The 20927-nt window shown below is 38.2% G+C and overlaps 1 protein-coding gene and 1 long non-coding RNA gene across 2 annotated transcripts in view; one reads left to right on the top strand and one right to left on the bottom strand.

Annotated features, from left to right (window-relative positions):
• LOC115209951 (monocarboxylate transporter 4-like) overlaps positions 1-17071 on the bottom strand; it is a 50891-nt gene extending 33820 nt beyond the window's left edge. The window contains exons 1-3 of the mRNA XM_036501569.1: positions 16563-17071; positions 16228-16532; positions 2171-2403 (exon numbers count right to left, since the gene is read on the bottom strand). Coding sequence (XP_036357462.1) covers positions 2171-2403; positions 16228-16532; positions 16563-16718 — 694 coding nt within the window. The 5' untranslated portion in view covers positions 16719-17071. The remainder of the gene's footprint in view (positions 1-2170; positions 2404-16227; positions 16533-16562) is intronic.
• On the top strand, positions 11845-18987 carry LOC118762650. The gene is made up of 3 exons (XR_004998416.1): positions 11845-11999; positions 14309-14311; positions 18977-18987. It is a non-coding gene; the product is annotated as an uncharacterized LOC118762650 (long non-coding RNA).
• Positions 18988-20927: the final 1940 nt, after the last annotated feature.

The raw sequence follows: 20927 nt of genomic DNA, 5'->3' as shown, positions 1-20927 counted from the left end.
TTTTGTAATATATATATATGATGCTTTAAAGGAGATTTCTGATGAAACTTCTACAAGATCCATTACAAGAATTAACTTGTGGTCTACAGGTGTGATAAGGGTTTTCAACAACTTTTGATCGATGTTAGTGAGATTGTTAAGAAATAAGAGCTACTAGCAGCCTTTGAAGCAGAACAAGTTAGAAAGGAGAGAAAGACATGACAATTTGAATGTGAGATCCAGGAAGATACAGCACAAGATCTACTGAAGAAAAACTAGTTTTTTACTATGTTGTCTTAGATATGACCATACAATCTGTTGGAAAGTGATTCCCATAGCTGCAGCAATGTAATATACATACATTATAAAGAAAAAATCTACTGAACATATAGTTACAGGTAACAAGAATTTTGGGAAAAACAGTGATGCAAAATAGAAAAATACTCATCAAATGCTTGCTTCCATTGCTCTGAAGCTCCTTCTCACACATCCACTAATAGTAGCTAAGTTCTTAAAGCTCAAATTTATAAAACTTACATAATGTTGCAAAAAAGACTAGGTAACTTAACAACTATATTGATTAAACATGTCAAGGAATCACTTTATTTGATTTAAATGTTGACAAAGTTCGCAACAAGGAAAAAGCACAGAAAGTGAGACATCACCATCATTATCCTTTAATGTCTGTTTCCCGAGCTGGGCTGCACAGTTTGACAGAATCTCATGAGCTGTAGGACTGCAGCAAGCTCCAATGTCAGCTTTTGGCATGGTTTCTGAGGCTGGATACCTTTCCTAAGGCAAACCATCAACAGCGTCTACCAGGTGAGGGGGGCCTAAAATTGAAACTTTCATGTGACTTGAATTTTAACAACTCAATTAACAAGATTATTTCCTAACAAGGAAGCCATGCTTTTAATCTTGTTTGTCCATTTGTTTAGTTTTTTCCTCTGTTTGACTACACGTGAAAATATTGTCATAACATGATGGGTTGGTTATGCTAAAAAAACCTTAAAAATGATAGTTGGTATAAAGTTTTAATTGCTTGGCACATGTATGAATTTTATCAAGTGTCCTTTAGTTCAAAATACTTTGTGTGCCAAAATATTTTCTTTTCTAAGAGACAAAGATAATCAGATTGCTAAATTATCTCTTCCTCATCATCATCATCATCATCGTTTAACGTCCGTTTTCCATGCTAGCATGGGTTGGATGGTTCAACTGGGGTCTGGGAAGCCAGAAGGCTGCGCCAGGCCCTGTCTGATCTGGCAGTGTTTCTACAGCTGGATGCCCTTCCTAACGCCAACCACTCTGAGAGTGTAGTGGGTGCTTTTTATGTGCCACTTGCACAGGTGCCAGACGATATGAAATTAATAAATAATCATTACATGTGACAGAGACGAGGTGTGGCTTAGTAGCTAAGGTATTTGGCTCATTATCATAAGGTTGTGAGTTCAATTCCCAGTGACACACTGTGTCCTTGAGCAAGACACTTTATTTCACATTGCTCCAGTTCGCTCAACTGGCAAAAATGAGTTGCAATTTAAAATAAATTTAGTAGTTTTGTGTTCTACATGGTTTTTGACAAAGCAACTTGTTTATGAAACTCAAAAGTTGGCACCATTTAGGTGGGAGTCAGATGCAAATAGTTGATAATAAAGATTTGTGTTGCAAACTTAAAGCAATAGCTCAAAGTTTTCAAAAGTATATGCCTCCATAGGATGTGAAATAGCCTGGTAGTTGCCCAGCACTCAGCTAAAATATTGGTTCCATATGCCTAGATATAAAATTACCATAGATGTTCACAACTTTAACTAAAACAGTAATAGAACATTGAAATTAATGTATGCTTCATTAATCTAATGAACTCAACTGCTCAAGAGGATCTAGGTCATGAGAACCTATACCTAACAGTTCTGTTTCAAAAGTGTGTATCACCACTACACTAAAGTGTACTTAGGATAATAACGTGCATGCACACGTGTGTACCACATAGAGATTAAGTGCTCAGATACACCATCTGCATGAAAAAGTTGTTAGATGAATCTTTTTTTTTTTTGATTAATTAATGGAATCAAAACGGAAATTTTAAATGCTTACAGAAAATTTTTTTTTAAAATAGCAACCTTAAAAATGGAAATAGGAAAAAAAGTAGTCATTCAATACCAAATTCGAAAAAATAAAATCTTTTTACCAATTGCACTTGTAATTCCAAAAGTCATAGGTGGTATAGAAAGTAAGACTGTTCTGGATTCAGGGAATTCATGTAACCATTCTATAACAATTACTCCAATGCTTGCTGCAATGCCAATTGTGAACAAATGGCATGCGAAAGCTGCTACTGCAAAAAGAAAATCCTGCAGTACAAGTGGACGATCACCAATCAAAGAAGGACGAGCAGAATGGGTTGAGTAAACAGTGTCTGCACTGAAAGAAGAAAACAAAACATGTAGTCTTAATGCTTTTAGTTTGAAATTAACTGAGATTATTTACAAGTTGAGTACGTTTCCATTAGTCTCAAGTGACTACAAAAGCAGACTTGCTTGTTATCGTTCACCCTATTACAACACACTATTGCAACAAATTCTGCAACTTCCACCATGCTGAATGAACTCCATAACAGAACAGTGATCAAACCTACTTTCCTCTCACACTAAATCTAGATTCCATCTAATTTAATTTTCTTTATCAGAATCATAAATCTTTCCTTGTATTTAGATGATGGATTTCTAATTGTTTACAATGCCACACATGTAAGGGGATATAATTGATTAAATCAACTTTTGCACTTGACTAGTAACATATTTCATTGATGTTAACCTAATTTTTTAGCTCAGTTAATTAGACAATAGTCTCTCTATTATCTCCAACCAATTACAAACCTACAGGAGGTGCAATGGCCCAGTGGTTAGGGCAGCGGACTCGCGGTTTCGATTCCCAGACCGGGCGTTGTGAGTGTTTATTGAGCGAAAACACCTAAAGTTCCACGAGGCTCCGGCAGGGGATGGTGGTGATCCCTGCTGTATTCTTTCACCACAACTTTCTCTCACTCTTACTTCCTGTTTCTGTTGTACCTGTATTTCAAAGGGCCGGCCTTGTCATTCTCTGTGTCACGCTGAATATCCCCGAGAACTACATTAAGGGTACACGTGTCTGTGGAGTGCTCAGCCACTTACACGTTAATTTCACGAGCAGGCTGTTCCGTTGATTCGGATCAACTGGAACCCTCGTCGTCGTAACCGACGGAGTGCTTCCATCCACAAGCATACACCAATGACATTATCTTGTACTCGACTCTTACTTTCCATATTCACACATGCCCAACATCAACATCTTCTGCTTGAAACTTTAAGCCACTCATGAATATGGCCCTCAAATGGAGGTTTAATATATTACCTGAATGATGTATACTAAATACTATTGTCCAAATTAAAAATCTTTTATAAATTAAGACCTTTCAAACACTTGCTCACCCTCTAGATGTATTTGTACCTTTCATTATTAATTAATGAAGGAAAATTGGTACTCATGACCTTTGAAGGCTTTCTCAGACTGATTGATGTTCAGTTTAAACATCTGTATCTTAACATCTGTAGTAAAAACAGGGCATAATGGGAAGTTGCCTGAGAACCCCACAAGTCTGAGAGTCCAGTACTAATTTGTGTATACTGTAGTTGTGCACACAGGAGTCCCAGTGTATTGTTTTTCTTGGAGACCTATTGCTATGACAGCCCTTAACAACCCCAGCATAAATATGAAAATAATTCCAAAGAGTTTTAATTTTGAAAAGGGATTATTATGAAAGCTGCTTAATGTAGGATCTGGGAGTGAAGTCACAATAGTTGTGATGGAAAGGAAAGAAATGATAGGATGTGGCTGTGTGATAAGAAGCTTGCTTCCCAACCACATGGATCTAGGTTCAGTCCCATTGCATGGCACCTTGAGCGAGTGTCTTTTATTATAGCCTTGAGCCAATGGAAGTCTTGTGAGTGGATTCAGTATATGGAAATTGAAAAGAGCTCATCATGTGTGTGTGTGTGTGTGTGTGTGTCTCTCTCCCTCCCTCTCCCTTTTGTGTCTATGTTTGTCCCCCATCACTACTTGACAACCAATGTTAGTGTGCTTACACTTCTGCTACTTAGCAGTTCTGCAAAAGAGATCAATAGAAATAAGTACCATGTTTAGAAAAACATATTGGGGTTGATTCATTCAACTAAAAATTCTTCAAGGCAGCACCCCAGCATGGCTGCAGTCTGATGACTGCAGCAATTAAAAGATATTGGGTGCAAGATGCATGAAGCAATCTAGTTCAGAGGAGTAGTAACAATAATGTTATAATATCAGTAGAACAGAGAGAGAAGAAATAACACATCTATGAGTCAGTTGTAGAGTGTTGGTAAGTGAACTTTTTCTTTTCCCCTTCATTTAGAGTGCTTGTGTGTAGGAGCAGATCTGTAAGCAGTACATCAATATAAATTCTACTTAAGAGGGTTTAGTAACTGGTCAAGATGTCAAGCAGTTGTAGTAACTTTGAAGATTTCAATTGTGTGTTGTTCGTGGCATCGAAAGAGACTAGGCTGTTATGTGCACATGGATTTCTTTTTAACCCTTTCGTTACCAACCCGGCTGAAACCGGCTCTGGCTCTGTAGTACAAATGTCTTGTTTTCATAAGTTTTTAATTTACATCTTCCACCAAACCTTAGTCACAAATACTGTTCCTAACACTAGCATAATGATAACTAAGTTATTTTACTAAATTCTTTGTTATATTTAAAATAATTGGGAGAAACACAGAGCATCTCAAAATAAATACAGTAACGAAAGGGTTAAATCTCTGTTCATGGAAGCTGTGCAAGTCTGGTGTGAAATGTCTAGGTTTATGACACTGAAATCAATAGATGCTTTCCAAATTGAATTTCAGGGAACCCCAGAGTTTTGTGAAAAACTTCTGTGAGATAAGGTATTGTTACACATTCATATCTGTGTATACGTGCATCCCCACTCTTGGCACTATTTTGTTAGTGAATAGTACAAACTATGTGTAAAGTATATAATGTATTACTACGCTGACTGTCGAGTCCATGTAACATGACAAGTAAATAAACAGGTAAACAATAACAATGGTTTTCATTTGGTTGTCTATCCCATTAGAACCCAAACTACACATAACAGGTATATTTTAATGAAATATAATAAAAGTTTATTTCATTAAAAAAAATGGAATTTATCATTTTTAAACTTACAAAATTATTAAATGATTTTTGCTTTTATGAATAAATTCCCTCTCTAAATCATTTTTTGTTTCATTTAATGTCTTATTATAATTAGATTGATGGGAGTTGTCTATAAAGTATAGAATGTATTCTGCAATTTTTAGATAACATTCTGTAACAAAATAAACTTGGCCACTATTGTTCAAGGTTGGTGGTACTTTTACAAGAGTGGATGGTGATAATAGTGGCAGCAATAAGGTCATTAAGTTATAGACAGAAGAGTGTAGTTCACAAAAGAATCTTGGGATAATGCATTGATAACAGGATGTGGGTCAGAAACTGGTCAGTGCCCTAGAGCAGTCTGACAAGAAACTTCTTATTCAAGAGATGAGATGGGAGGGGGAAATCCATAGGTGAGTAACTCGGCTTTCAGTTTCTGATTCTAGGATTAGTAAAATACTTACTGATGTTATGATTTTGCCAAAGTTATCAATATCAAGAGACCATTAATGTATGATGCAAGTAAGTCTCCAGTTATCAAAGGGTTGGTGGGAAATAGTTTAACCTTTCAGCATTCACATTATTCTGTCAAATGGAATACTTATTTATTCACATTATTTTGGATTAATCAGGTATTATCTCAAAACTTTGAGATTTCAATGATGTGGCTGTTCAGGTTTAAGATGACAGTGTAGGGTAGGTATGAGAGGCCAGATCCGGTCAGTTTAAACATAAAATAGGTCAAATATTTGGGCCTGATATGGCTCTTACTCTTTCCTCTTTTACTTGTTTCAGTCATTTGACTGCGGCCATGCTGGAGCACCGCCTTTAGTTGAGCAAATCAACCCCGGGACTTATTCTTTGGAAGCCCAGTACTTATTCTATCGGTCTCTTTTGCCGAACCGCTAAGTTACGGGGATGTAAACACACCAGCATCGGTTGTCAAGCAATGCTAGGGGGACAAACACAGACACACAAACACACACACATACATATATATATATATACATATATACGACAGGCTTCTTTCAGTTTCCGTCTACCAAATCCACTCACAAGGCTTCGGTCGGCCCGAGGATATAGCAGAAGACACTTGCCCAAGATGCCACACAGTGGGACTGAACCCGGAACCATGTGGTTGGTTAGCAAGCTACTTACCACACAGCCACTTCTGTGGCCCTCAAATGGAGGTTTAATATATTACCTGAATGATGTATACTAAATACTATTGTCTAAAAGGTTAAGATTATTATTGAAGAAGTACTTGTATATGATGGTTTCCATTAAGTTTGGAAACAGGTGTCATAGGTTCAGAAAGGTTGTTTTTCGTAGAATTGTTGTAGAGAGTTCATAATCATAAACATTTCAGTCACTGCACTAGCAGTGTTAGTATGATATGAATGTGAACTAAGAGAAGATGTACAGAGATAGATGGCCTCAACACACACAAACAAAAAGACAAATCTAATAACTTGTAGTACCTGAAGGAGTCCAATGGGGACTGTGAATCAGAATAACTGGAAGTATTTGTTGCTGGTGTCCAGTACAAGTAAAGACTAAGTTGTATTCTTTATACAGGTAGACAGTGTGTGTGATGTATATGTGAACCAAGAGGTCAATGCTGGAATGCCTTTAATCTTAGAAAAAACATGTGTAGTTTACATGTTACAACTAGTTGGGATCTAGGTTGAATTGAAATTCAAAGATACTGATATATAAGATATAGCCTAGAGTGCATTGATCATTTTTTATGTTTTACATAATTTGAGAATATTTTCACAGAGGAATGGAAAGACAAAAGGATCTCAAGAGGTTATGAAATACAAGGATAGGAGCAGATGATTAAGTGTAATTATGAATTTTACAGCAGTCTAAGGATAAATGGCAGTGTTAACTCTGATGAAATTTGAACTTATTTTGTCAAACCCTCTTCCAAAAGAATAAAAGACAATGTTGACTTCAACAGAATTTCAACTCCTCAAAAGATAAATATACATAACTAAATGCTGCCAGGTACTTTGTATGATACTTGAAAGAGGAACTTCACATGATCACTGCTTAATCTGCCTCGAAAACATGTACTGGACAAGGTAAAGACAAACTCTTTCAAAGGACTGGATGATTATGGCAAGAAAGCCTATTTCTTTATTACCCACAAAGGGCTAAACATAGAGAGGACAAACAAGGACAGACATAGGTATTAAGTCGATTACATCGACCCCAGTGCGTAACTGGTACTTAATTTATCGACCCCGAAAGGATGAAAGGTAAAGTCGACCTCGGCGGAATTTGAACTCACAACATAACGGCAGACGAAATACCACTAAGCATTTCGACCGGATGCTAACGATTCTGCCAAGCACGCCGCCAAGAATACCATTGATCATAACCTGCTCAAATAAAACTGGTATGTTTTTGAGAGAAAAATGTTGTTCAGAGCAACTGTTTATGAATATATTAGCACAGACATGGCTGTTTGGTAAAACGCTTGCTTCCCAACCACATAGTTCCAAGTTCAGTCCCACTTGGGCCTTATGAGTGGATTTGGTAGGTAGAAACCGAAAGAAACCCATCACATATAAACATTCATATCATCATCATCATCATCGTTTAACGTCCGCTTTCCGCGCTAGCACGGGTTGGACGGTTCGACCGGGTCTGGGAAGCCAGGGGCCGCTCCAGGCTCCAGTCTGAATCTGGCAGGTTTTCTACGGCTGGATGCCCTTCCTAACGCCAACCACTCCGAGAGTGGATTGGGTGCTTTTTACGTGCCACCTGCACAGGGGCCGGAGGGTCCGGCATCGTCACGATCGGTTCGAGCATTTTAACGTGTCAGCGGCACGGGGGCAACGAGGTCCGGGGTACTTTGGGGATCCGGGGTACTTAGAATGGGTAGGGGGTATGTGGAATTGCTGCAGAAAGCAGCCCGGGTCTTTGTAGTCACAGCATATCTCCAAAGATCTCGGTCCTTCGCCATTGCCTCTTGGGGATCCGGGGTACTTAGAATGGGTAGGGGGTATGTGGAATTGCTGCAGAAAGCAGCCCGGGTCTTTGTAGTCACAGCATATCTCCAAAGATCTCGGTCCTTCGCCATTGCCTCAGTGAGGCCCAATGCTCTGAGGTCATGCTTGACCACCTCATCCCATGTCTTCCTGGGTCTACCTCTCCCCCTGATACCTTCAACTGTTTGGGAGTGGCACTTCTTCACACATCTCTCTTCATCCATCCGCAGCACATGACCATACCATCGCAAGCGTCGCTCTTGCACACCACATCTGATGCTTCTTATATCCAGCATTTCTCTCAGGATACTTACACTCTGTTTTGCGTGCACACTGACACTACACATCCAGCGGATCATGCTAGCTTCATTTCTTTCAAGTCTACGCATGTCTTCTGCAGTCACAGCCCATGTTTCATTACCGTGAAGCATGGCAGTTCGCACACATGCATCATACAATCTACCTTTTGCTCTGAGGGAGAGACCTTTTGTTGCCAGTAGGGGTAGGAGCTTTCTGAACTTTGCCCAGGCTATTCGTATTCTAGTGGTGATACTCTCTGTGCATCCACCTCCGCTACTAACTTGGTCACCCAGGTAGCGGAAACTATCAACTACTTCTAGTTTCTCTCCCTGGAGTGTGATGGAATCTGTTTTCTGAGTGTCTGTTGTGTCTATTGTCCCTGTGCATCTGCCGCACATGAAAGCTATCTTATCTGTTAATTTCCCTTTAATGTTGCTGCACCTCTTATGTGTCCATAACTTACATTGGGTGCATCTTATGGAGTTCCTACCTGTACCTTTCCTACAGGTTGAGCAGGGCCACCTACCCGAGGGGATGTGTGCTGAGTACCTCTTGCTGCTTACTAATACTTTGGTCTTTGCTACATTTATTTTAAGGCCCTTTGATTCCAACCCTTGCTTCCACACCCGAAATTTCTCTTCTAGTTCCGGTAGTGATTCTGCTATGAGAGCTAGGTCATCGGCATAGAGGAGCTCCCAGGGGCATCCCGTTTTGAATTCCTCTGTTATTGCCTGAAGGACTATGATGAATAAAAGGGGACTGAGGGCTGAGCCCTGGTGCACACCTACTTCTACCCGGAATTCTTCACTATATTCGTTGCCAATCCTAACCTTGCTGACAGCCTCTCTGTATAGAGCCTGTACAGCCCTTATTAGCCATTCTTCAATCTCCAGTTTCCGCATTGACCACCAGATAAGGGAACGGGGAACCCTGTCAAAGGCTTTCTCCAAGTCTACAAAAGCTATGTAGAGGGGTTTATCTTTAGCTAGGTACTTCTCCTGCAGTTGTCGGACCAGGAATATAGCATCAGTGGTGCTTCTACCTGGTACAAAGCCGAACTGCATTTCATCTAAACAAATTCTCTCCCTAATGAGATTGGTTATGACCTTCTCTGAGACCTTCATCACCTGGTCCAACAGTTTGATACCTCTGTAGTTATTTCTATCTAGAGCATCACCCTTACCCTTGTAGCAGTTGACTATGGTGCTGCTGCACCAGTCATTGGTATGACTCCATTGTGAACTACCTGGTTTACAATGCGGGTGACTATGGTATAGCCCACATAGCCAGCTGTTTTAAGCATCTCAGCAGTGATTCCTGATAGGCCAGGGGCTTTGCCTGGTTTCATATCCTTAATTGCCTTATCTACAAGGGAGCTGTCTATTCGGGTAGCTGGTCCCTCTACTGGGTCAACATTTGGCAGGCTCTCTTCCTCCCATTCATTCTCCTCATTCAGCAGTCTTTCATAATGGCTTCTCCAAGCCTCTTTCTTTTCACTTGTAGTAAAAGCAAGTGCCCCATCATCCATGCGGACACATTTCTCTCCTATAACATCGCTATTTTCTCTGACACACTGTCTGGCAATCCGAAATACTTCAGCTCTTTGATCCTCGCGACGCTGGACGTTGGCAAACTTCTTCTTTTCTGCTACATCTTTGGCAATGTAGATCTGCCGCCCAGCCTCCCTTTTGGCTATCTGGTACAGTTCCCTGTTACCCCCATCCTTCCAGGCTTTCCAGGCCCGTCTCTTTTCACAGATGGCTTTATCTACTGCACTATTCCACCACCACGTAATTCTAGGTCTGGAAGGGACTTTGCACCATCCACAGACTTGGTCTGTGGCACTCAACAAGCTGTCCCGTAGGAATTCCCAGCTACCTTCTATGTCTGACGTCTGAAGCTCCTCCTCTCTCTCATCAAATTTCTTGATGAGTATGTCCCTAAATTTCTGACCATGTGAAGGGTTCTTTAGCCTCCAAATCCTTCTTTTCTGGATTGGTTTGTTTCTTGGAGTCCTTCTGGCCTCAAGCTTAAAGTCACTGATGATAATAATAATCCATGGATGGAATATCCAAATAAATTTGTAATTTAATGCATCACTACATGCATTTCCACAAACCCATTTCTTACAATCATAGTCCATATTCTTAGGATGATTACAAAACAGTCTGTAGTATCCATGGCATCAAGTGGATCATAGTTTTTGTTCACTTCTTCAGGTGATATGGCATTAACGTTGGAAGCGATACATGTATAACCAAATGAGGTTTATCAATTTTCACCAATCAAAAGGTTTATTGAGGTATGTAGACAGTTCTGTGTGTATTTGGTAGGGATAGAAGGTGATGGAAAGAGAGAAAGGAGAGGAAGGAGTGTGTGGTGATGTTGGACTCATTTTGATATGTGTATGCAGGTGCTGGGATGGGTAGTATAGTTCATTTGTGTGACCTTGGTCACAGCAGGCACATCCTCAATGAATCCAGATGTTGTAAGGTCAGGAAGTAAACCCATTCTGTTGTAGTTCATTGTCTGAGTTGACAAATGAGGTTTTCATAAATGGTCCTTTTAATTACTTCTGGTGGTACAATGATATAGCATGTAGCATCTCTCTCTTTCTCTTTTACTTGTTTCAGTCATTTGACTGCGGCCATGCTGGAGCACTGCCTTTAATCGAGCAACTCGACCCCGGGACTTATTCTTTGTAAGCCCAGTACTTATTCTATCGGTCTCTTTTGCCGAACCGCTAAGTTACGGGGACGTAAACACACCAGCATCGGTTGTCAAGCAATGCTAGGGGGACAAACACAGACACATACATATATATATATACATATATATGACGGGCTTCTTTCAGTTTCCGTCTACCAAATCCACTCACAAAGCTTTGGTCGGCCCGAGGCTATAGTAGAAGACACTTGCCCAAGGTGCCACGCAGTGGGACTGAACCCAGAACCATGTGGTTGGTAAACAAGCTACTTACCACACAGCCACTCCTGCATAGGAAAATAACTTTTTTTTTTTAGTTGGTTTTTATTTTCTCTTGTTTTGAAGATACACACAGAACTGCCAATAAAACTTTTGATTAGTGAAAATTGATAAACCTCTTTCAGTTATACAGTTGCTGCTTCCACTGTTAGAGCCATATTACCAGAAAAAATGAACACATGAACTACGAACCACCTGATGTCCATGAATACTACAGGTTGCACTGTAACTATCCCAGGAATATGGACTATGATCATAAGAAACATGTGATTTGTGGAAACAAGGGTAGTGATGCATTACATTATTCATAAATTCCATTCATGGATTATTATTATTATTATTATTACTATATTTATCCTACATTATATCAGCACAGCTCAGTACAGCCCCATAAAACTGCTATTGCTAGTTGGTATCATTAGGCTGTAGCCGACGTAATAAAATAGGAGCTTTTATATACCTACTCAAAAACGTTTCCTGTAAATGAACTTAAAGGATGTGTGCATGTGTGTGTGCATGTGTGTGTGTGCATGTGTATGTGTGTGTGTGTCTACATTTGTCCCCTACCACCACTTGACAGCCAATGTTGGTGTGTTTACATCTCTCTAACTTAGCAGTTTAGCAAAAGTGACCAATAGAAAAGTGCCAGGTTTAAAAAAAGTAAGTACTGGGGTTGATTTGTTCAACTAAAAAATCCCCCAAGGCAGTGCCCCAGCATGGCCACTCTGTTGGTGATCCCTAACGTTTTAGTTGTGTTAAAGCCATGGTTCTGAAACTTCTTTTACTCTCAGCACGCTTCGAAGCAAATAGAAATACTCTGGTGCACTTTTTTATATTCATTTATAAAAGATATTATTCATCTATATTTTAGCCCCTGTACTGGTTGGTAAGAGCTGTGTAAGAGCTGTACTAGCTATGTACAGGGATGCTACCAGTAAGGTGAGGGTTGGCAATAAGTATAGTGAAGAATTCCAGGTACACGTAGGGGTTCACCAAGGATTGGTTCTCAGCCCTCTCTTGTTCATCATAGTCCTCCAGGCAATAACAGAGGAATTCAAGACAGGCTGCTCCTGAGAGCTTCTCTATGCTGATGACATTGCTCTTATAGTTATGTTTCTTTATTAGCCACACAGGGCTGCACACAGATAGAACAAATTACAAGGTAGAGCTTTTCTTTTGAAGGTTTAAAAAAAAAAAAAAAAAAAAAAAAGGAAGGGGGAGTTTCGATCAAAAGGGATCGTAAAAGGAGAGAAAGAGGACAAAAAGAAGGGGGGGTCAAAAAAAAAAAATAAAAAAAGGGGGAGAGGAAAAAAAATTGATCAATAGGGATCATTATCACAGAAATGTCAATATGAAGTGTAAAGGGGAGGACAGGTGAGGTTTACCCGTGGAAAGAAAAGCCTACGGAAAAGACCACGGTAACCTCGGTCAATGAAGTCACATTTTATATTTCTTTTTTTTTTTTTTTTTTTTTTTTGCAAATAAGCAACTCTCTGTTTTCGATTTCTGGGTTCATAGGACTATGCTCAAGGTGGCTTCGTCATTCATACGTGCCATTCTTGCTACATTCACCCATCTTTTTTTAAAACATTCGCTAGACAAAACTTGCCTCTCTACTCTCACTTTCCTTTTCAAGTGGTACTTGAAGAAGTTGATGAGAGATTGACCAGAGAGGAAAGTGTTTGTCTCCAATCCTTTCAGACGCGTCCACCAGATACATTCTTTCGCCATAGCCACAAGGATGATGAAAATAGCTCTTCCTTCCCGTTTGAAGGAAGGAGGCGTGACAATATTGACGATAGACTCAGCTGATAAACCGACTCGTCCCACACGTGACAGCAGTTGTTCGACATAAGCCCACAGGTCGGAAATTGTTGGACACTGAACGAGTGCGTGCAGAACGGTTTCGTCGCTCTGACCGCATCTCGGGCAGGTCGGCCCCGTGTTTCTCGAGCCGTGTCTGTAGAGCTTATCCCGAACGGGTAGCGCTTCTCGTAGCACTGCCAGGCCAGGGATCTCTGGAAGTTGTCCATGGGCCCTGGCCCGAAAGTCGTCCCGAACAGGCGGGTCAGGTACTCCTCGTCGACGTCCAGGTTCGCCCCGAGCTCGTCGTCGTACCTCCCCTCCACTATAGTTAAATCACTACCAGAACTAGAGAAGTTTTGGGTATGGAAGCAAGGTCTAGAATCAAAGGGCCTTAGAGTTAACCTTGCAAAAACCAAAGTCTTAGTAAGTAGGAAAGCAGACAAATCACAAATCCCTTCAGGTATATGGCCCTGCTCAATCTGTAGAAATGGTGTAAGTAGAAACTCCATAAGATGCACCCAGTGCAGCAATATCAGGGGAAGGTTAACGGGGTGACCAAGTTAGTGGTGAAGGTGGATACTCCGAGAACATAGCTGTGACAATAAGATTAGGATGAGCAAACTTCAGATAGCTCCCAACCCTGCTGGCAACCAAGGGCTTCTCTCTCAGAGTGAAAGGCAGATTGTTTGATGCCTGTGTGCGAACAGTTATGTTACATGGGCTGTGACAGCTGAGGAGATGCGTAGGGTTAAAAGAAATAAAGCCAGTATGTTTCGTTGGATGTGCAATGTCAGTGTGCATGTTCAACAGAGTGTAAGCATCTTGAGAGAAAAGTTAGGCATAAGAGGCATCAGATGTGGTGGGCAAGGGAGATGACTGTGCTGGTGAGGCCGTATGATGCGTATGGACAAGGACAGCTGTGTAAAGTGTCAATCTTTGTGGAGGGAACAAGTGGTAGAAGCAGAGCCAGGAAGACATGGAACAAGGTGATGAAGCATGATCTTCAAACTTTGAGTCTCACAGAGACAGTGACTAATGATCGAGATCTTTGGCCATGTGCTGTGCTTGAGAGGACCTGTCAAGCCAAGTGCACCTGTGCTGGTGCATGTAAAGAACAGCTTTCAAGCACTGGACTTCACAGAGGCAAAGTGGCTGAGTTCCTTCCGAGTGTTGGGCCTCATGGAAGCATATTGGCTGAGTTCCCTTTCAGTGTTGGGTCCCACAGAGGTATTATGTCATGCTTGAGAAAAAGATCCATCAAGCTGAGCAAAATCACAATCATGGCAGATAATGATTAGGGTTAGGGTTTAACCCTAACCCTAAAAAACGAAAGGCTAAAATTTAGACGCAGCAAATGATTTTAGCTCAATAGAGGGCATAGGATTGGTTAAAATTCGAAAAATTAAACTACCTTAAACTTACAAATTACAATTTTCTCAAGGAAGTCAAGAGAAAAAAATATTTTATTTTGACACATTCTACCAGTATACGAAGTTTAAAAGTGCATAGTTAACTAGAAATTGTGTTGAAAACTGCCGTTCAAAAGGAAAAGATCAGACATATTCATACGACACAGAATGTTTTCACTTCAATAGACGTCATTGATTGGTTGAAATTGCAGAAAAAAAAAACAACAAATATCTTACAAACTATAGAATTTTCTCAATAAAGCCAAGAGAAAAAGATGTTTTATAAACACATTCTACCAGTATACGAAGTTTAAAAGTGTTTAGTTACGTGGAAATTATTTTTAAAAACTGTCGTTCAAACCGAAAAGATCCAATATTTATTTAAATATTCAATAAATTATGCTTAATTATCAATAAGAAACATGAGTTTCATGGTTTTTGGTAACATTTTATATCTTTGGATGATAAACATCACCCGTATTTCATCTTCAATGCAATGAAGTCTCCTAATTTTTTTTCTATATTCTTCATTTGGCGTCAGTAAGTGAAATAAAACCTCATTTTTTATAAATGTGATGATACTTTCATTTTTTTTTTCTGAAAAAATCTAAAATATGTAAATTTTTAAATCGAGATTATTCTCTAAAAATATTTGGGAAGGTGACGAGGGACACGAGCCTTAGAGCAAATAAGAGTCAACTATACTCCTGTCCCAAAATCGATGGTCTTGTGCCAAAATTTGAAACCATTATTGCTATTCAAAATAATTTGCAAATAAAAAATTTATGACGAGGTTATAATTTTAAAACGTTTTCTGAAGAAAAAAAGAGCTATTTATTTATTTCATACAATAATTTTTTAAAAATTGACTTTTTTATAGACTACTAGCAGTATCGCCCGGCGTTGCTCGGGTTTGTAAGGGAAATAACTATATAAGCAATTTTAGAGAGTTACAGCCAAAAAATAGCAAAAAAATGCATTAAAAATGGAAAAAAAATGATGGTAAATTTTTTTTTAAATCGTTGACTCATCGTAGACATTTTTAGAGAGTTACTTCCCTTATATAATGGCGAAAAAATGCATTAAAATGGAAAAAAATGATGGTAAATTTTTTTTAAATCGTAGACTCATCGTAGACGCGCGCTAATACCCAGAAGGGCTCGATATGAATCATGACTATAAGATACCCGCTTTTGGTTAAACTGCACCGCAAAATGTGGGAGTAGTTAGGAATCTAAATCGTAGGAGACAGACACACAACTTCACTTTTATATATAAAGATATTACCGAAAACTATTGGAAGGTAGAAAAACTCCGTAATTTCTCCAAATTTCGTTGGATTGTCATGTTTACAATCATATTACATAAAGGCTTTATAAGATCTTAGTTCTCTTTTATTTTTCGAAAATATAATTTAATTCTTTTTGTCAAGGAACTAACTATCCAGCACCTTTTGGAAATTACCGCATTCATAGAATACATTTTGTAAACTCTTCATTGAAATTAAAATCAAAAGAAAAATTGTTTCAACTTACGTCGTTGCTAGAGAGTCGATGTCAAATCTTTGAGATGAACGCACAGATTTTCCTCGATATTTCATTATTTCGTCAAAAATTGAAGGTAATGTTAGGTATGAGGCCGTTGTAACAGAAGAATTTTCATCAAGATTAATAGAGCCCAAGTTGGAATCCCCTGTATATGCGTCATTTTCTGTGCCATGAGCATTATTGGTAAAGTTGACATCATCGATATCTCTTCTGTTCGTAGCACAATCACCATTATTCACAGCATTAGTATTATAATCATTGGTATCATTGTTTGAATTATCAAAATCGTTGACATCATTGTTTGAATTATCAAAATCGTTGACATCATTTTTTGAATTATCAAAATCGTTGACATCATTGCTTAAACGATTAAAAATAGGATTATCTTCCTGAAAGCTGATGTTTGAAAAGTTTGAATAAAGTGAAATAGCACTTAATTTTCGTTTGACGCAATTACCAAATGTTTCTCCAGGTTCCATTTGTCCAAGCAATGAGAATAACTCGTGATATTTCTTTTAGAAAATATACAAATGTTTGATAAAATCAAAACGGGCCGATTGCAAGTACAGATGGGGAAAAAACAGAAGTCAATTTGTTATTTCCTTTCCAGCGAATACCGGGACTCGGTTGTACGAAAGCCTTTTTATAATGAATGACACACCTTTATGTTTTGCTAATTAAAACTGAAAATCCAGGTAGAACCAGTTTCATACAAATAACATTAGTGAATCACTTAAAGACTAGCACACATTCAGTTTTTCATGTGGACCTAGTCTTAAAAGTAACTCAATGTCGAGAGATAACAATTTTGTATATATTAACATTGACGAAAGAAAACAAGACAATAGGCCATGACTAAATTATGTAGTTTGCAATATATCACGTTCCTGTTGATTTCGTTAGCGAAAATTTTTCTCAAAACAACAAGAACCCAATTACATGTATTAAACCATGCTAAAAGGTAAATTGTCTTCTGGTGTAGATCACGATTGACCTACTTGAATATCGAAATGGCTTTTCTGAACCGTAGTTGTGATCCATTTACTTCCAATTATAGACTCGTGGTAGTCCGGTGTTTAATTAACCCTGGTTTTCGAAGTATTTAGTGAATGCGAGGAAATAGATTCATTGCAAGGATGGCAGCAGCCTCTTACAGGTAACTTTTCCTGCAATTGGATTCGAAGCCATCTCGTAGTAGCACTTGTGTTTACACCAAGTTTGGAACGCGCAGGAATCATAGCAGAATGGCAAATTTGAAATGTGCCAGTTACGTTGTCTGCTGGCAGAGCAAGAGTTTCACATAAATATTCCGACAAGCTTTTCAAAGACACATAGCGAGCGGGAAAAAAATGCAGGCGATCTTTCGTCTCTAGTAGACCTTTCCGTCGATTTCCGTAAAAAACTTTTTTTTTACATATGGGCTTATCTCTCTCTTTCACACTTTACTCTCTCTGTCTCTTCACACACACTAACAGAAGCACTTCACTTACACAACATACTGTCTGTCTCCCACACCCCATCAAACACACACACACACACACATGTACATCAAGGATTCCCCTGCACGGTAACTTCAAAAGAACTTCCCTCGTCATACAATCGCTTTCTCTTAGTCTCTTTCGCTCTCATTACTTCAAAAGTTCCCGCAAGCCCATATGTAAAAAAAAAAAGTTTTTTACGGAAATCGACGGAAAGGTCTACTAGAGACGAAAGATTGCCAAAATGCACAGTAAAGAAATATTTAGCAGATGAGACGTTTTAGATTTTTTTTTTTTTTTTCGTTTCTGCAACCGATAACAAAACTCGCTTCCGAATAAGGTTCTTTCACAGAAATATCAAAAAGAATGGATCTTTTCGGTTTGAAAGGCAGTTTTTTCTAGCGGTGTCATATGAAATTGTCACCCATAATTATGACCCTAGTATCGATCTATTGCATTTCAATCTGTTTTAGGGTTAGGGTTAGGGGTGGGGGAAGAGTATCTTTTTTCTTCACAATTATAAATAAACCCAATCTGTTTCTTAAACGAGGGACATATTCATACGGCACAGAATGCTTTTCACCTCAATAGACGTCATTGATTGGTTGAAATTGCAGAAAAAAAACAACAAATATCTTACAAACTATAGAATGTTCTCAATAAAGCTAAGAGAAAAAGATGTTTTATAAACACATTCTACCAGTATACGAAGTTTAAAGGTGTTTAGTTACGTGGAAATTATTTTTAAAAACTGTCATTCAAACCGAAAAGATCCAAAAGAATTATTTTCAAAGTGGAATGATAAAGCTTTTAAAAATTAACAATTAAATAGATAGATAGATAGATAGATAGATAAATCGACAGGCGAAGAGACAGACAGCGTGAAGGAAGGATGTATATATGTACATTTTTATATGTATGTGGGTTTATGTAAATGTATATGTATGTATTTATGTATGCATATGTATGTATGTATATATATATATATATATATATATATGTATGTATGTATGTATATATATATATGTGTGTGTATATATGTATATATATATGTAATATATATATGTATATATGTATGTATATATATATATATATATATATATATATATATATATATATATATATATAAAATATTATTTGAGACAAAACCACTATTTTGCAAAACAAACAAGGAAAGACTTAATCAATACATAAAATTTAATAAATAGTCAAAAAAACCGCCACTACAATCGTTTCTTGTCTTGATCGACAATCTTCAGGTGGACTTCCAATCTAAAAAATCAAAATTTTAAAATATAAAAATAATACTTTTAAATAATTAAAGTATAAATGAAAAAATATAAGTATATAATCCATATATAACCTATATATAATCCATATCGAAAATATAGACTAATTACCACTAATTCCCTAAAAAAAACCATGATAAAACAAAACTCTTAAAAACATATAACGATAAAATCTCCCTTTGCTAAACTCTATAACAAACCTATAAAGTAAACCCCCTAACCTAAACATTCACACACAAATACACACACGTAAACCACAGACTCACGACTTATACACATACCTATACTAACTTATAAACCTCAATATACACCAAAACCCACTCCCTCCCCACACAGACAAATTAACACATACATCCCAAAACCTAAATAACAAACCCATATACACATTCACACACAAAACACACACTCACACGCAAAACACTCACACACAAAAGATACATATACTCCCTCACATATACGCCTATACATACTCACTAAACTCGACATATACAACAATACTTACACACCCACAAAAAACATTATATACATTTATGAGCTTTAACTCACCTTTTCGATATGGATTATATATAGGTTATATATGGATTATATATGGATTATATACTTATATTTTTTCATTTATACTTTAATTATTTAAAAGTATTATTTTTATATTTTAAAATTTTGATTTTTTAGATTGGAAGTCCACCTGAAGATTGTCGATCAAGACAAGAAACGATTGTAGTGGCGGTTTTTTTGACTATTTATTAAATTTTATGTATTGATTAAGTCTTTCCTTGTTTGTTTTGCAAAATAGTGGTTTTGTCTCAAATAATATTTTATAATATTTTACTATAAAATTGGATTTAATCCTAAATCTGATTTTTTTTTTCCCTGTAAATTTGGATATATTCCCTAATATTTATTATTATATATATATATATATATATATATATATATATATGTATATATATATGTATGTATATATATATATATATAATCATCATCATCATCGTTTAACGTCGGTTTTCCCTCCTAGCATGGGTTGGACGGTTCGACTGGGGTCTGGAAAGCCAGGAGGCTGCACCAGGCTCCAGTCTGATCTGGTAGTGTTTCTACAGCTGGATGCCCTTCCTAATGCCAACCACTCCATGAGTGTAGTGGATGCTTTTTATGTGCCACCGGCACAGGTATCGCAACTACAATTTCCATTTGATTTTTATTTTGATGTTGATGTAATTGACTCAATAGGTCTCCTCAAGCACAGCAGATAGCCCTGCAATCCAAGGTACTTTGGATGGGCTGGGGCTGCTATGCGAAACTGGCGCAGGAAACAGCCATGAACTCGTGTTATTTGTCGAGTCTTCGCAGTAACAGCATATTTCCAGAGATCTCGGTCTTTTGTCATTGCCTCTGTGACCACCTCATCCCATGTCTTCCTGGGTCTACCTCCACCCTGGATTCCTTCAACTGTTTGGGAGTGGCACTTCTTCACACATCTCTCCTCATCCATCCATAGTACATGACCATACCAGCGCAAACATCTCTTGCATGCCACATCTGATGCTTCTTATGTCCAGCATTTCTCTCAGGGCGCTTACACTCTGTCGTGTGTGCACACTGACATTACACATCCAGTGGATCATGTTAGCTTCATTTCTTTCAAGCCTACGCATGTACTCTGCAGTCACAGCCCATGTTTCACTAACGTGAAGCATGGCAGTTCACACACATGCGTCGTACAATCTACCTTTCACTCTGAGCAAGAGACCCTTTGTCAATAGTAGGGGTAGAAGCTTTCTAAACTTTGCCCAGGCTATTCATATTCTAGTGGTGACACTCTCTGAGCATCCACCTCCACTACTAACTTGGTCACCTAGGTAGCAGAAACTATCGACTACTTCTAGTTTCTCCCACTGGTGTGTGATGGAATCTTTTTTCTGAG

Source organism: Octopus sinensis, linkage group LG3 (genome assembly GCF_006345805.1).
Source record: "Octopus sinensis linkage group LG3, ASM634580v1, whole genome shotgun sequence".
NCBI classification, from domain to species: domain Eukaryota; kingdom Metazoa; phylum Mollusca; class Cephalopoda; order Octopoda; family Octopodidae; genus Octopus; species Octopus sinensis.
The sequence above is the reverse complement of the archived record's forward strand: the minus strand, read 5'-3'. Positions and strand labels throughout refer to the sequence as shown.